General features: G+C 44.4%; 1 protein-coding gene across 2 annotated transcripts; it reads right to left on the bottom strand.

The window, feature by feature from the left end:
* Positions 1–2762: 2762 nt before the first annotated feature.
* On the bottom strand, positions 2763–16019 carry TPX2 (TPX2 microtubule nucleation factor). Of its 2 annotated transcripts, none has more exons than XM_073682813.1 (17): positions 15885–16019; positions 9790–9952; positions 9521–9610; positions 8597–8666; positions 7719–7835; positions 7515–7625; positions 7169–7302; positions 6898–7055; positions 6280–6457; positions 6056–6194; positions 4977–5196; positions 4794–4892; positions 4356–4529; positions 4130–4276; positions 3950–4061; positions 3293–3459; positions 2763–3081 (listed from the first exon to the last, which is right to left on the bottom strand). In XM_073682813.1, exons 2-17 carry the CDS (start codon positions 9887–9889, stop codon positions 2971–2973), a joined length of 2127 nt encoding a protein of 708 aa, XP_073538914.1. In that variant the 5' UTR covers positions 9890–9952; positions 15885–16019; the 3' UTR covers positions 2763–2970. The 2 variants fall into 2 exon arrangements, with proteins under 2 accessions (XP_073538914.1, XP_073538913.1); XM_073682812.1 differs by having other exon boundaries at positions 2765–3081; positions 3293–3480.
* Positions 16020–16722: the final 703 nt, after the last annotated feature.

Genomic DNA, 16722 nt, shown 5'->3' with positions numbered 1-16722 from the left:
TGCTATTAATACAGGTAATAAGTGCAGAGTAGGAGGGCTTCTTAAATATAAACTAAGAAGTCTGTGGGAGACAGAATTCTTGCTGGTTGGTAGGTGATAAGTTACATGAAATAAGTATTGTAATTATTTAAAAATCATACAAGGTGATGTTCTGCTTTTTATTTTTAGATTCTGTCTCTCACAGTTGAAGTGTACCTACGATAATTACAGAACTCGCCATTCTTTGTAGGTGGGAAAACCTTGCAAAATTGGCAAAGTGTCAAGTACTTACTTTCCCACACTGTATATATGATATATACGGCTGAGTCTCAGCAACAGTACTAACTGTCTGCTTAGAACTACAGCAGCACGTTGGTCACTCACTGGAGGTAGGCTGAGAATGGAGCAGTGGCTGTGCTCTAGCCTTATTTTCATCATTTGTAAATTGGATTTCTTCACATCAAAGCAACTTTTTTTGCGGTAATAAAAAAGGTAAAGATTCATTTCATATAACCCGTTTGTGACTGCTATGAGCAGAGAAGAGTTTTTCTTTTCACCCACATCTTTAGCTTGAATGAGAGAAAATCGAGACATGGAGAGGGGCGCGGAAGGGAAGATGAGAAGTCCCATAGGTGTTAGGAGAAATTTGAAGTCACTTTGAGGGGTCTATATGACAGAAAATACTCAGTGACAACTCTAACTGCACGCCTCAAGATGCTCAAAACCGCATTCAAGAAGTTTATTAACCCTTTACATGCATAACGGGAATTAAAACAATGTGGAAGGGAAGAAAACAAAAAAACCCCTAACATTTCACTTCCCCCCCCCCCCCCCCCCCACAAAAATCTTGCATTAGCCCCTAATGTCTCACTTTTTCCAAAAGGTAACACAAAAGAATGGACCCCACAATTTGTTACCCACATTCTTACAGGCACGGCCATACCCCACATGTAGTTAAAAAGTTCTCTTTGGACAAACGGCAGAGCTCGGAGCGGAAGGAGCAACATTTGAATTTTGGAACACCAATTTGGCTGAAAGACAGCGAACGCCATGTCACATTTGCAGAGCCCCCCCCAAGATGCCTAAACATCAGAAACTCCCACAACTGACCCCATTTTTGGAAACAAAATCCTTCGGGGGGTATAATCAAGGGGTATAGTGAGCATTTTGAACCTAGAGGTATGACAAAATTTGATAATGTCATTAATCTTGAGCACAAGTGCTCGCTACTTGAGTTTGCATCGGGTGCTCAGGTACACGCTTGAGTCCCCGTTGCACATGTTTTTTGCAGCTGTTAGACACCCAAAAGAAAAAAAAAAAATCATGTGGGGATTGCCCATGTATGGCAGGTAATCCTCATGTATTTTTTTGGCTGTATAACAGCCATGAAACATGGGTCGGGGACTCAAACTTCTCACTCGAGAACCCACGATTCTCGATGCATACCGGAGCACCCGATGAAAACTCAAGTAGCGAGCATTTGCCCTTAACATTAGTCGCCATATTGTAGTCTTTTTTTCTTCTTTACTTTTGAAAAAAATCTCTACTCTAATGGCAAAGAATGGAGAAAAAAAAAAAGGGGGGGGGGGGATTTGATTCATTATTTCTTTTGCTTTTGATCACTGAGAATCAATTCCATCACAGTGATCAAAAGAAACGAATAGAAAAATTTCCCTATTGTTGCCGGGTAAGGGGTTTACGGATCCGGTACCTAAAAGGTATCGTGGGGTGGCTCAGGGACCCCATTTCTCTCTTCTCAGATATGTTAGATCATATCAGAGGAGAAAGAAGTGAATTTTAAATCTGACTTTTTTGTGATCGCCGTTATTTGGTTAATAACGGCGATCACATGACAGGGGACCGTTAAAACCGGCCCTGATCATGTTCTCCGGGGTCTCTGCTACCCCTGGTAGCGGAGACGCTGAAGATTTTCCGACGCTGGGGGGTGCTACACTGTTATTCCTCAGAAGCGTGAAAGCAGTGCTGAGGAATAAGTACTCTTAACAGCCGCCGTGAAAATGCATTATGTCGGTAGTTAAGGGGTTAAACAGCCAATTCATGCTGCCCAAACTACAAACAGAGTCAATCAGTCTGGCATGCAAGACTGGTGCTCCTTATAGTTACAAACAAAAGGGAGACCTGTGACTCAAGGACAGAGGGGGTGGGGAGAATCCAAAGGGTACTGGCCTCTTAGACTTAAGACCCCAGCAACACAGTCTCCGGCAGCTTTTAAATATATGTTATGTATGAAGCACTGCAGCTTCACTTCTGTTGGGAGTTGTTGCTTCACCTGGGCTCTTTCCAGCCCCGATTACTGAATCCAAGACAAGTTCTGCTTTATAAATAATCCATTTATTTATAGCACTAGGTGAAAAAAAATAAAACCAGAGCAGTCGTGTGACTGTGGCAGAGTGCAGCCTCAGAGGGGACAGGTGACCCCACATGCCTCCTTCCCCACTAAAAAGGTCACACGAGAGCTACCCGATTGCAATCAGTGCAACTCCAGACACTCTGACCTGAATGAAGATCTGCAATAGGAGAAGTCAGTCTGCCTGGTATTAAATTTCTACAATACCAGACAAGAGTGGTGGGGGTCCAGAGAGGAAGCAGACACGATTTTAGCCCCTTCCCTGACTAGTGGAGCTAAAGAAGACAGCGTTGACAAGGCTTCGGTTAACGGTGGTTAAAACTGCATGAACAGTCACAGGATGACGTTTATTACAAAATTACATTGTACACTAATTCCCCCCCCTCACTTCCCCCCCAAAAAAAGCGCATTTAAAAAAAAAAAAAAAAAAAAAAAAAAAAAAAAGTTAGAAAGTATTTACATCACCCTCCAGCACATTCCCCGTATATAGTACATAGTTTTGTTTTTTTCCTTTTATCCTTCTGCCCCAATATTTTTTTTTTTTTACCATTGGACAAAATGGCATTTATGAATGCAAAATACGTAAAAATGTGAGCTACCAGGCATGGACATCACTTCAGCGGCTAAATATTAAACCGGTCTGAGAACTTAGGAGTTTTGGGCACAGTCAGGGGAACATCACTCGTCTTGACTTCGACCTGCTTGAATTTTTTGACTGGTTGAGCTTTGTGAACCTAAATGGGGGAAGAAGAAAAAAAAAAAACTTACATCCTGATCAGGAACACTCAACCCAGAGTTTCTGTATGCACAAAGCTCCCCCTAGTGTTCAGCCATCATATTTGCACGTGCCCGCAGCAGACACGTTCCCTGTGACATCAACAATGCCGCAAGTAAACAATTGTCAGGGATATGCCTGCCTCGGCTACTTTTTTGGAGGCCACATACCAATTCATGTCTTAGTCTGTTGAGCTCTTCCTTTTCCTGCTCTTCTTGCTGCAGACGTTCTTCCTCTTTCACGAGGCATTTTTGAGCCTCCATATCTGCAAAGCGCTTTTCGAATTCCTGCCTTTCCCTGGCACGTCTTTCTGTAGCCAGCTCAAAGTTTTCTTGAACTATGGAACCAGAAAGGCTCTCTAAGTTTGGAAACAAAGGAGAGAATTGGTGCAAAAAGGAGGAAGGTGAAAGGAGAAATAGCTGGAGGGTCAAGGGCTTCAGGACGCATTCAGTCCCAAGCTTGGCCTGCCAGTGGTGCCCAGTGATAGGACCAAGAGCTATGGTGCAACTCGGTGGAGAAGATACTTTTCAGGACATTTTGTCTTCAGTTTAAAAAAAAAAAAAAAAAAAAAAAAAAAAAAAAAAAAAAAAATTCCCTTCGATGTGACAAGTCTTCAAGAAAAAGTATGCGTACCCCACTCTGAATAGACGTTTTGTGATGGCCGAATAAAGTAGTGGCTGCAAGCATTATTACGGAACACCCATTGAAATGAATGGATGACATTCTCCCCGAGTTGCTCCCCGTGCAGGCTTATAGTTAGATCCACCCATTCGATAACATACATATAGACAAGGGGTTGTGCATGTGGCCATTACCAGTGACCATACCTGACAACATCCGGCTGTCTTTCTTGGGCACAAATGGCTCCTGGTTAGTCACAGTGTTGGGCCGAGCCTTAAAAGAGGTCATTTCCTTTTGCTGCTTCTGCTCTTCTTTAATCTGGAAATGGGAGAGATCGTTATGCTAAATCCAAATTAAACTCTTCGGGATACAGAGGAGATCCTCACCTGCTGCTTCCACCGCTGCAACTTCTGCTCCCCACGTTTATCTATCTGCAAATTAAAGGGTTCTTGGGACGTCACCTCCTTCACCTTCTTCTCGGGAAGGGCGATGTGGTCAAATTGAGGCAGAGGCTGAGCCTTGAATTTCGGAACCTTGGCAGATCACAAGACAAAAAGGCTTAGGATAGTTTCAGACCAGGGAGCAATGATCTCTCACAGGGCCCACACTTACATCTGGATTTCTGAGCTGGTCTAGTTTCTTCTCCTTTTCTTCCATCCTGTGCCGGTCACGCTCATTGAATGAGAAAGGGCAAACCTCTACTTGTTTCTGCTCTACCAACTTGGGCTTAAAGGGCACCCCGTAATGGGGCATTGGGTTGGCTTTTATGATTGGTGGAGGTTCATCCTACAAATGGCAACATATGTTTGGTTATTACAATGCCTATTTCTACATGGGTCAATACATTTTTGCACTGAATAAGTCCTGTATTCTTTTTGTAATTTTTTTATAGTGGTTGTTTGGTAACATGTGGGCTGACACCACTTGCTCCACTACTATGCTTGTGCTGCCTCATTTTCTGTGGTTATTACAATATACAAATTGATGACACAGAAGAGTCCACATGGTTTCTACCAGTAAAATGTTTATGGGATACATAAGTGAACTTGCCTTCATCTCCTCCCAGGTTTGTACACGCACTCTGTTCTTAAGTGCAAAAGCGGGAGACTGCGGCACAGTCGGTGGCAGGGCCTTTTTATCAGGAACCCCCTGAAAAAACCCCCAAAAATATTGTATCAGAAGTTAAAAGCTACAAGGTAATCAAGCAAAGCACGGCAGCTGAAGACCACTGACCACTACGTCTGCTAGGATCTTGCTGGGACAAGGTTTGGAATGGAAGGTGAACGGCTCTTCTTCCTCGCCATTTTTCTTCTCCCGCTGCAGAATTCGCTTCTCAATTTCTAGATTAAAGCCTACAGGTTTGGTGGGTTCTTTGACAGGGGGCTTCTTTGGAAGAAGAAGAGGGCCACCTTCCAAGATCTTTGTATTGAGCTCTTGGGCTTTAAATTTATATCTTAATAAGAAAGAAAAGAAAAGAAAAAAAAATAAATAAAAGATTTGGTGGCATCCTACAAACTGATATTAGAGGAATCTGCTTTTTTTTAATACAGGCGGCTTATCACTAGGACAACACATCAATATTAGACTGGGGGAAGGAGGGGGCCCTAGAGTCTTGTCACATCTGCCAAACCGCTATTTGAAGGTGCAATGTTACATTGTGCCGTCTACTTAGAAGCAGAGCAGCATATTGCAGCATTGTCATATTGAAGCGAATGGGACAATTTTGCAATATCTCATTTACTGGTGTTCAGGAGGATCCCAAATAATTTTTCGAGTCTCCTCTACCATCCATTTAGTGAACCATCAACACTAAAATGGGTCATAATATAAATGCAAGTTCTGACCTATCCACAAGATGGGTGATAATTTGAACGTGCTGATCGGGAGGGGGGGGGGGGGTTGGAGTGCCCCATTTCAATAGAGCAATTGAATAGAGTATTGGTCATAAATGTGCGCAAACAGAACATTGCAGAGGCTCATTCTTGGAATGGTTAGTGGTCCTTGTGGAAAAGTAATATTTTGCATTTATGGACCTCTTCTTAAAAGGGATGGTGTTAAGTTTGGAAGTTATGCAAGAATAAAGATAAGAAAGAAATTCCAAATTGCTGTGTCCGAAGCTCAGTGAAAACTTGACCTCCACTCCAGGGGTTCACAGCTATTGGTAAGTTATCCCACATGCATAGGATTGGGAGTAATTTCCAAATCTAGCAAAAACCCCCTTTACCATCACCCAAACTTATTTTCAGTAATATATACTGATATTGGAGATGGCAGGATATAACATGGGGCAGAACATCCTCCAGATTACTCACTGCTGCAGTTTTGCCAACTCCTCTGCTTCCACTTCTGCAGAACTCTTGCAGGTGACTGGTCTAAGCCGCTGCTTGGTCGTTAATATAGGGGTCCTTGGGTTTGTAATCTTTAATTTCACATTTTTCACAGGCGACGGACCTGTAACAACATTATCATTAAACAGAAGCCACAAAAACATTTAATAACCTTTTAAAACAACTTGATTGCCCGATAGTCCACCAACCTTCCAGCTCCTTCTGCCGGCTTCGCAGGTGGAAGCGTTCCGGTGTCTTTCTGCTGAAAGCCAGGACTTGCTCAGCTGTCGAGACATATTCCCCAGTTGTCTCCTCGTGTTTCCTTTTGTTACTCTGAGACAGGTTAAAAGGTTTGGGAACGGTGCGACCGCCTTTTGGTATATGGGCCTGAAAGAAAGAACAGATATAGTTCCAGTTAACTCAAGTCATGGTGGATATGCGGAACTTCTGTTCTTGAGTTTTTATTTTGTAGGAAGATATTAGTGGGGAGGTCTGTGGATGGGGACATTGAACAGAAAGGCATTCATAGAAGAACAAATTTACTAATAATCAGATTGTTTAACCCAGGTAATCCTCTCACAGAAAAGTCCCTGAAAGGGAAAATTTTGCTTTCCTAAAACCCGGTAAGAGCTGCAAGCGGCCACTATACGAGATATATATTACACGTACGGCATTTGGGGAGGTATTCTTCACATTTAATATGAATCCTCAGATAAAGCCAATTTTCTTTTACTGACTTTACATGTATGCCAAGTCCACTGCTATGTATGAAATAAATGCTTTCATAAAAGCAGCTTGTACCCGCAAGGTTTCCTGTGAATACTTACTGGAGAAGGAGGGTGTTTGCGGAGCTCGGAGGTAAAGTCCACTTGTTTGTACTGCTCCCCACTTGTCTCCTCTTGATGTCGTTTCATACGGTCATCAGTGTGAAAGTGAATGTCTACAGGCTTAGTGGCTTGAATAGGCACCTTCTTCAAGGGCTGACCTATAAGAGTAAGTGAAGAACTTTAATACAATTATTTCTTCAAGTGCTCCTAGACTGTGACACATGGACAACAGCAGGTCCATCTTTGAGCTACTGCGAGTTCATTCCTGCACCTGCTCCAGCCAAGGCAGCTTTCAGGGACTCCTCATTCTTCTTAAGTCTATCAGCAAGCTCCTGTTGAAGCTGTTGCACCTTCTCCAGTTCTTGTTCCTCTGAGTTCTTTACTCTTAAGGGCATATTTCTTCTCCTAGACAGACGAGATACCAGGTTACAAAGCAGAGCTTCTTAAAAATGCTTCAACATCCAATGTGGTCAACAGATATCCCAAATTTAAGGTCAGGCCTTGAGTGGGCAAATATTATACCTCAAAAGATTTGGGCAGGTCTCCCCACGACCACACAGAATGTAAACCAGCTAACCTATCTATACCCATCAATCAAGAGGTTGCTATGGACATACTTGAGTACTGTGGGGGTTGATGGTAAATTCCGCTTGGAGGATGTGTCAGACACACTCTTGGAGTGCCCTTTGTTAATGGTGGAGTCTGCGGATTTGCATTTGACAGCATTCCTGGAAGAAAAATCCCACGTTACAGGCACGGATCACACGAATATAGAATTTTCTTACTGGGTTCCAGGTTTCTGATGGTGGCTAGACACTTACAACCTCTGTCGTTTATAGGGTGGGTGAGCTTCCTGTTTAGAAGGGACCTTCTTTCTTTCGGCTCTGATCTTTGCCATTTGCTTGGTCCTCTGTTGTGCAGATAGGCGTTTCGATGACCTTATGAAAAATACAAAAAAAAAACAAAAAACACACAACTTCATAGCAGAGTCTAGTTTGGTGCATTTTCCCTGCACGGATACACCAAAGCAGCCTGCAGACAAGAACTTTCCCAAATGTAACAACCTGAAACTGAAAGGAAGTGTTAGGTCTGAACATAGACTAAAGTGTTTAAATATGCTGGCTGCAAGCAGAGGTGCAGAGACTGAAAGATTAAAAAAGTTCTAGAACTGCTCAAAGGGAATCTGTCACCAGGGTTGTCATGTAATCTGAGGGCAGCATAATGCAGGGACAGAGACCCAGATTCCAGTGATGTGTCACTTACTGGGCTATTCACTGTCATTTTGATACAATATCCGTTTTATCTGCTACAGAGCTCCCAGTTCTCTGAATGCCGAGCTCTGTATAACCCACACCACAGAATAGCAGCTTTCTGCCTATGCACAGATCTACTAGTCCTTTAGGGATAATTTCCTGCTGATATGGAATTCCTAGCAAAACTAAAGCAATTAGCCCAGTAAGTGACATATCACTAAAATCAGGGTCTCAGCCTCTACTATGCTACTTTCAAATTAGGTGACCAAAATCTGATGACAGATTCCCTTTAAGGCCAGATTAACAGTATTGAAGGAGACAACAACCCTCTTACAGTGGAATTATGTTGTACATGACAAAACATTGTGGAGTCCTTGCAAATACACAGTGAGCTGTTCACTCACAACCAAAGCACACACAGAATGCATTTTTTCCATAGTCATTACCTTCTGGGCTGTGGAGTCTTCTGCTGTTTCTTAGCATCTCCTGGATAACTGCTGCTGACAGCAGCCTCCTCTACAAAAATAAAAAAAGATACATGAAGTACAATTTGATTAGGACTCTAGCTGGCAACCTTTTTTCATGTACTTTTAGGGCAACTGTATGCCACCCTATGGCAATCTGAGAAGGGAACAATCTAGCTGCACCTATGATCTGAAAGGCCATCTACAGTAGCCAAAACTCCAAAGCAACCTCTCATACAGGGTACCTCAACCCCATGGAGTTTATTGAAGAGTGCACCAATTAGGTATATCCTATTAGAACACTAAACTGCAACAAGCAGGTCCTGCACTGGCCGACTCCATTAGTACGGACTCCGACTACTAAAAGCAGAATAGTGAGTGCAGCTCTGGAGCATAATACGGTATGTAACTCAGGATCAGTACAGGATAAGTAATGTATGTACACAGTGACTCCACCAGCAGAATAGTGAGTGCAGCTCTGGAGTATAATACAGGATGTAACTCAGGATCAGTACAGGATAAGAAATGTAATGTATGTACACAGTGACTGCACCAGCAGAATAGTGAGTGCAGCTCTGGAGTATAATACTGAATGTCCATCACTTGGGCTCAGTACCGGAAAAGTAATGTAATGTGTGTACACAGTGGCTCTACCAGTAGAATAGTGAGTGCAGCTCTGGAGTATAATACCGGAGGTAACTCAGGATCACTACAGGATAAATAATGTAATGTATGTACACAATGACTCCACCAGCAGAATAGTGAGTGCAGCTCTGGAGTATAATACAGGATGTAACTCAGGATCAATACAGGATAAGTAATGTATGTACACAGTGACTGAATTCTCTAGGTGAATATCTACACTAATTGTAATATGCTCAAAATGCAGACCCTTTCCATTATTACCTGCTTGTGCCAAAGTTGTGTCCCCAAAGGCAGAACCCTCTGTATTCTGATCTAATGCTGGGGGGACGTTCTCGCCATCAGTCACTTGATCTGCAGAACGATAAAAATTTGACGTTAGCACAGTTTGTTCACCCTTATTTGATTCATAGGCGATGGCCCCGGTTTTAATCGCCTACGAAACCAGGGGAGTGGGCTGAATGCAGTGGAGTGTTTTCAGTATGAGAGTATAAATGTTAAATTAAAAAAAAAACAAAAAACACTACACTCACCAAACCAGGAATCTGCATTATGATCATCATCATGGATAGTACCAAAGTTGATATATGTGGAAGGAGCATCATAAGAGTAGCTTTCCGGTAAGCCCGACATGACCTGCTCCTCCCCCGATAACACGTCTTCTTGGAATCAGTAGCGCTGTATTAGATTATTATCCTGGATGGTAAAGAGGGGAAAAAAGTTCAAATACAATACGACAGTCTCTCCATGGAAAAAAGGAGTGACAGATGTTATAGACTTATTCAATTCAAATGCATCCAGATCCTTTCCAAGAGGAGAAACTCCTACAACCAGTCACTCCCAATGAATTGTGCATCTCAAAGCCACAATGGGCCCCACTCTACCTTTAAAGCAACCCCCCCAAATTCATACACATATCCAGTACTACTGGTGTGCTCATGTATCCCATCTCCCCCTACACGGTCTTCATTTCATTCCTTTTAATACGAAATTTTGTGACTCCCCTTATCCAAAAGTCATCGCCACTACGAGTCTGAATACCAGCACCACAAGTACACTGCTCAAAAAAATAAAGGGAACACTAAAACACAATATAACTCCAAGTAAATCAAACTTCTGTGAAATCAAACTGTCCACTTAGGAAGCAACACTGATAGACAATCAATTTCACATGCTGTTGTGCAAATGGAATAGACAATAGATGGAAATTATTGGCAATTATCAAGACACCCTCAATAAAGGAGTGGTTCTGCAGGTGGGGACCACAGACCACATCTCAGTACCAATGCTTTCTGGCTGATGTTTTGGTCACTTTTGAATGTTGGTTGTGCCTTCACACTCGTGGTAGCATGAGACAGACTCTACAACCCACAGAAGTTGCTCAGGTAGTGCAGCTCATCCAGGATGGCACATCAATGCGAGCTGTGGCAAGAAGGTTTGCTATGTCTGTCAGCGTAGTGTCCAGAGGCTGGAGGTGCTACCAGGAGACAGGCCAGTACACCAGGAGACGTGGAGGGGGCCGTAGGAGGGCAACAACCCAGCAGCAGGACCGCTACCTCCACCTTTGTGCAAGGAGGAACAGGAGGAGCACTGCCAGAACCCTGCAAAATGACCTCCAGCAGGCCACAAATGTGCATGTGTCTGCACAAACGGTTAGAAACCGACTCCATGAGGGTGGTATGAGGGCCCAACACCCAGAGATGGGTGTTGTGCTCACAGCCCAACACCGTGCAGGAAGCTTGGTATTTGCCACAGAACACCAGGATTGGCAAAGTCGCCACTGGCGCCCTGTGCTCTTCACAGATGAAACCAGGGTCACACTGAGCACATGTGACAGAGCCTGGAGACGCCGTGGAGAGCGATCTGCTGCCTGCAACATCCTTCAGCATGACCGGTTTGACAGTGGGTCATTAATGGTGTGTGGTGGCTTTTCTTTGGAGGGCCGCACAGCCCTCAATGTGCTTGCCAGAGGTAGCCTGACTGCCATTAGGTACCGAGATGAGATCCTCAGACGCCTTGTGAGACCATATGCTGGTGCGGTTGGCCCTGGGTTCCTCCTAATGAAGGCAATGCCAGACCTCATGTAGCTGGAGTGTGTCAGCAGTTCCTGCAAGATGAAGGCATTGAAGCTATGGACTGGCCCGCCCGTTCCCCAGACCTGAATCCGATTGAGCACATCTGGGACATCATGTCTCGCTCCATCCACCAACGTCACGTTGCACCACAGACTGTCCAGGAGTTGGAGGATGCTTTAGTCCAGGTCTGGGAGGAGATCCCACAGGAGACCATCCGCAACCTCATCAGGAGCATGCCCAGGCGTTGTAGGGAGGTCCATACAGGCACGTGGAGGCCACACACAATACTGGGCCTCATTTTGACTTGTTTTAAAGACATTAAATCCAAGTTGGATCAGCCTGTAGTGTGTTTTTCCACTTTAATTTTGGGGATGACTCCAAATCCAGGCATCCATTGGTTAATAAATTTGATTTCCATTGATGATTTGAGCAGTGTATATCCCAAGGTTTATGCCACATCAGGAATCCACAATATACCTCCACCTACACAAATGCAGAATTCCATCATCCCACCCTAAAATCTAGTGTAGCCCCTGACTGAAAGAGCATAATACAATGCAGTACTGTCCCCAATAAGCCCCCAACATTTAGACTGAACAGGTCCACAGCAAGCACCCAGCGTACCAAGGCAAGTGCTGAGGACCTCAAGAGCCCATACATGCCCAGCAGATGTGTGCACTTTAAGTATGGAGTGGGGTTAGGAGCCGAGCATGTGCCATACAGTTTGGATCCAGACTAGTCTAGCTAGCTCCAATCTAAGCAGTTTAACCGCTTAGATGCTGCAGTTAATCGTGGTAGTGGCATGTAAGAGGTTGGAAAATTGGGGGTGGGTAGGTCCCTTCCTACAGCCATCACCCTTCAGCCGCAATAGGACTGAAGGCTGCCAATGGCATCATCATGTTGGGCGAGGAGAGAATAAGTGGGCCTATTGGAGGCACACCATGTCTGTAAACCTATAACACCAAACCTGTGCCTGGAGATCAGCAAATTGTCTGAAAAGGAACAACCTCTTCAGTGTTTTGTCCTGGCTGCAGTAAGTTAAACAAACTGCGCTTTACTCACCTTCCCTGGGTCCACTGGCAATTCTCAGCCACTGCTCCAGGTGACTGGCATTGGCTGCGGCGCCAACGTCACACCAAAAGCATGGCAGTGAACTCAGCGGCTCTGCCGGTATAGACGAATATTTAAAGCATTACTCTAGCGGCGTTTCTAACCTAAGGTCCCTGCTCCTACTCATACTTACCTGCCGCCAACTTCACCTTATTTCAGCACCGCTCTGGTACGGTAGTGCCATCTTGAGGCCATAACTTTTGACTATCTGGAAGTCAGAAGTAATGGTAACAAGATCTCAGTGCAAGTCTATAAGAACCAGAACAAGGCTAGAATGAGGCTCCTATAGACCTGCACAGAAAAGTGACCTCCAGTTAGTTCCAGCAAGTCACAAACTGCTGGAGACCGACCAGAGAAGCGGTGATAGAAGCTGAAGGCAGCAGCAGGTGAGTATAATACTCGGGTCAGGGACCTTAGTAAAGAAGCACCACTCCAGCGTTGCAATAAGAAAACACTAATAAAATGCTTGAGGGGTGCATTAAAGGGGGGAGTCCACTACTAGGACAACCCCTTCTCAATCTGAAGGTTTGCCCCCATTAATATAAAAAACACTTATACTCACCTTCGGTTCTGTTCCAGGCGGTGTCAGCGCTCGTGTTCCTGGGGGTCAAGTGAGGTTATGTAACCTAAGATCTGCACCAGTGTCACTGTCTCCGCCTTCGGACTTATTGAACATCAACAGGAAGTCAGGACTGCGGCTGCTCTGACTTCCTGTTCATGTTTGATTTGTCTGAAGGCGGAGACAGTGACACCGGTGCTGAATGGGGGCAGATCTCAGGTAATGTAACAACCTCAGGTGAGCCCCAGGAATGAGAGTGCCGACACAGCTGGAAGGGCACCAGAGGTCAGTATAGGTGTTATTTTAATGGGAGCAAACATACAGATTGAGAAGGGGTCATCCTAGTAGTGGACTCCTCCTCAGGGCTGTGGAGTCAGAGCCCATTTTGGTGGAATAGGAGTCGGTATAAAATGGGCCGACGCCGACTTCTAAAATATATAATAAATTGGGTACAGCAGTTTGTGGGGAATATTTTTTTCATAAGAATTTGTGAAATGTCCTAAAGATGTCTGTCCTATTCCTGATCTAAGGGTCTAGACTTTTAGCTGAGATGAATCTGTGCTACAGTAAATTTATCACTTAAACATGACCCATGTATGAGGGAGTCGAAGTCATGGAAATTGAGGAGTCAGGGGTTTGGCTTACAGACTCCACAGGCCTGATCACCCTTTAATGTCGCTCTTTCTCCCAGAATCTCTCCCTCCTCATTCAAACACACCATTACAAACCCTATTTAAAAAAAAAAAAAAACTCACATGCCTCAACCTTAACTGCACTGCTAACTACAGACCTGTCTCTAATCTTCCTTTTATCTGTAAACTCCTGGAACGCTTGGTCCACTCCAGTTTAATCCGCCATCTCTCAGATAACTCTTCTTGATCATTTACAATCTGGTTTCCGCTCCTTACACTCCACTGAAACTGCCCTCACTAAAGCCTCTAATGATCTACTAACAGCTAAATCTAATGGTCACTACTGGTGATTCTCCTGGATCTCTCTGCAGCATTATACTCCATGGATCACCAGCTCCTCCTCACTATCGCCCTTGAGTACACCATCCTCTCCTGGTTCTCCTCCTACATCTCAGACTGCTCCTCTTCCTGTCAGGATTCCTCAGAGCTCAGTCCAAAGCCCCCTCTTCTCCCTATATATGACCCCACTGGACAAACCATCAGCAGATTTGGATTCCAGTATCATCCCTATGCTGATGACACCCCACACATCTCCTGACATCATCCCTACCTTAATACAAAATACCAGGAATTGTCTGGCTGCTGTCTGACACCACATCCTTACTCTATCTGAAACGGAATATATCCAAACCGGAATTTCTCATGTTTCCTCCCTCCACTAACTATACCAAATTTTGTTCTCGTCTTGGGAGGGTTCAACCAGGGCTGTGGAGTCGATAAGCCAAACCACCGACTCATCCACAGCACGGACTCACTACTGAGCATGTACATAAAGTGCAGCAGATTCATTTCACCTAAATCATTAGATCAGGAATAGAACAGACATTTATAGGTCATTTCACAACTTTCCCAAATTCTTATGAAAACATTTACAGCACATCCTGCACTTAACTATTGAACCCAATTTATTATGTATTGCCGGAGTTGGCAGATAAGGTAATATTTATATCCAGCTGCTTCACCGATGCCCCCACCTTGTACGAGTCATTGCACTGGTTACCCATTTGCCACAGAATACAATATAAACTTCTCTCACCCACAAAGTGCCCCACACTATACAGTGCATTTTGAAAGTACTTGGCCCCCTTGAACTTTTCTACCTTTTGCCACATTTCTGGCTTCAAACAAAGATATTAAATTCTAATTTTTTGGGGAAGAATCAACAACAAGTGGGACACAATCGTGAAGGGGAATGAAGTTTATTGGATATTTTAAACTTTAAACAAATTAAAAACTGAAAAGTGGGACATGCAATATTATTCGGCCCCTTTACTTTCAGCGCAGAAGTTCAGTGCGGATCTCTGAAGGATCCAATGTTGTCCTAAATGACTGGTAATGATAAATAGAATCCACCTGTGTGTATTCACAGGTCTCATATAAATGCACCTGCTCTGTGATAGTCTCAGGGTTCTGTTTCAAGTGCAGAGAGCATCATGAAGACCAAGGAATACACCAGGCAGGTCCGAGATACTGTTGTGGCGAAGTTTAAAGCCGGATTTGGATACAAAAAGAATGGTTCAAAAATAAACGTATTCAGATGTTAGAATGGCCAAGTCAAAGTGCAGACCTGAATCCAATCGAGAATCTGTGGAAAGAGCTGAAAACTGCTGTTCACAAACGCCCTCCATCCAACCTCAATGAGCTCAAGCTGTTTTGCAAGGAAGAATGGGCAAGAATTTCAGCCTCTCAATGTGCAAAACTGATAGAGACATATCCCAAGCGACTTGCAGCTGTAATCGCAGCAAAAACTGGCGCTACAAAGTATTAACTCAAGGGGGTCGAATAATATTGCACGCCCCACTTTTCAGTTTATTAAAGTTTAAAATATCCAATAAATTTCGCTCCTCTTCACGATTGTGTCCCACTTGTTGTTGATTCATTCATCATACTTACACCTTGGGCCAACCTCCCCATGTGATAACTCCAAGAACCCCAATAGCCTTGTAGAGACCCTCAGTTTACCCCCTCACCCCAACCATTCATACACTTCAATTATTCAGTGACCCTCAGAGTGGAGCTACGATGCCTGCTTCCCAGAAGTTAGAGCTTTATCAAGCCCCCCCGCTTATATCAGCGCCATCCCATAATGTCGCACCCTGCGACCCTTCAACCTCCTACGCAAAGGCGCGTCCTCCCTGATAGGCCCGGTACTGCCCGCATTGTCGTTACGCTCCTCAGGCCCTGTTACCCACCGGCTCCGGCCGCTTCCCCGGTCTCAGGAGCTCCACAACGCTCCAGCCGCTGCCGGTGACCAGCCCGCACGTTATCAATTTGAAACTACTCGCAAATTCCAAACTGACCAATCAGAGCGTCCTACGTCAGTGTCTTTTCTGATTGGATCGTCAAATGGGGAGTCGCGATTCCGTGGAATCCTGGGAAATGTAGTAAATGGTTACATGTATAGTGGCTGATGAGACCCAGGAAGAAACTACACGTCCCACAATGCACTGTGATAGTGTTGCGCTTTAGTCAAACAAAGTGTAGACAAGTGTTATGTAATACGCATCATGTACACAGGACACACACACACCACACTTCAGCTGCTGCAGAACCTCTATGTGAAGAGCATTTGCTGCAGCGCTTTCTACATCAAAAGCCAGAATGTTGGCAGGAAAAACGCGTAAGGCTGTGTGCCCACGTAGCATTTTTCAAGCGTTTTTGATGCGGTATTTCCGCAGCGGAAACGCTTGTAAAACGCTTGGTAACACGCACCCCATGGTCCCCAATGGGATTCCGCAAGTTCTATGCACATGCTGCGGATTTTTCCGCAGCGTTTATGCTGCGTTAAAAAATCCGCAGCATGTCATTTAATTTTGCGTTTCCGCAAGCAGAATTGCCTTTGTTCAATGCATAAAAAACGCAAGGCAATTCCGCATGTGGAAAACGCATGATAAACGCGCGAAAAAAGCGCGATAAACGCGTGCGGAATTCCGCATGCGTTTTTCCGGGAGAGGACTTGCATTTATGCAGCAGAAATTTTCTGCTTCATAAATGCAACGTGGGCACATAGCCTAAAATACACACTTTTTT

The sequence above is a fragment of the Phyllobates terribilis genome, unplaced genomic scaffold (genome assembly GCF_046119375.1).
Source record: "Phyllobates terribilis strain yellow unplaced genomic scaffold, ASM4611937v1 Scaffold_5__5_contigs__length_657084704, whole genome shotgun sequence".
Taxonomy (NCBI): Eukaryota; Metazoa; Chordata; class Amphibia; order Anura; family Dendrobatidae; genus Phyllobates; species Phyllobates terribilis.
The sequence above is the reverse complement of the archived record's forward strand: the minus strand, read 5'-3'. Positions and strand labels throughout refer to the sequence as shown.

Bases quoted from the DNA above. Each gene is read 5' to 3' on its own strand.
- TPX2 (XM_073682812.1), bottom strand. From the start codon at position 9,889: ATGTCGGGCTTACCGGAAAGCTACTCTTATGATGCTCCTTCCACATAT. The intron at 9,611-9,789 runs GTGAGTGTAGTG...ATCGTTCTGCAG, and splicing joins TAATGCAGATTCCTGGTTTG to ATCAAGTGACTGATGGCGAG. The intron at 3,082-3,292 runs GTATGTGGCCTC...TCCCCCATTTAG, and splicing joins ACAGACTAAGACATGAATTG to GTTCACAAAGCTCAACCAGT.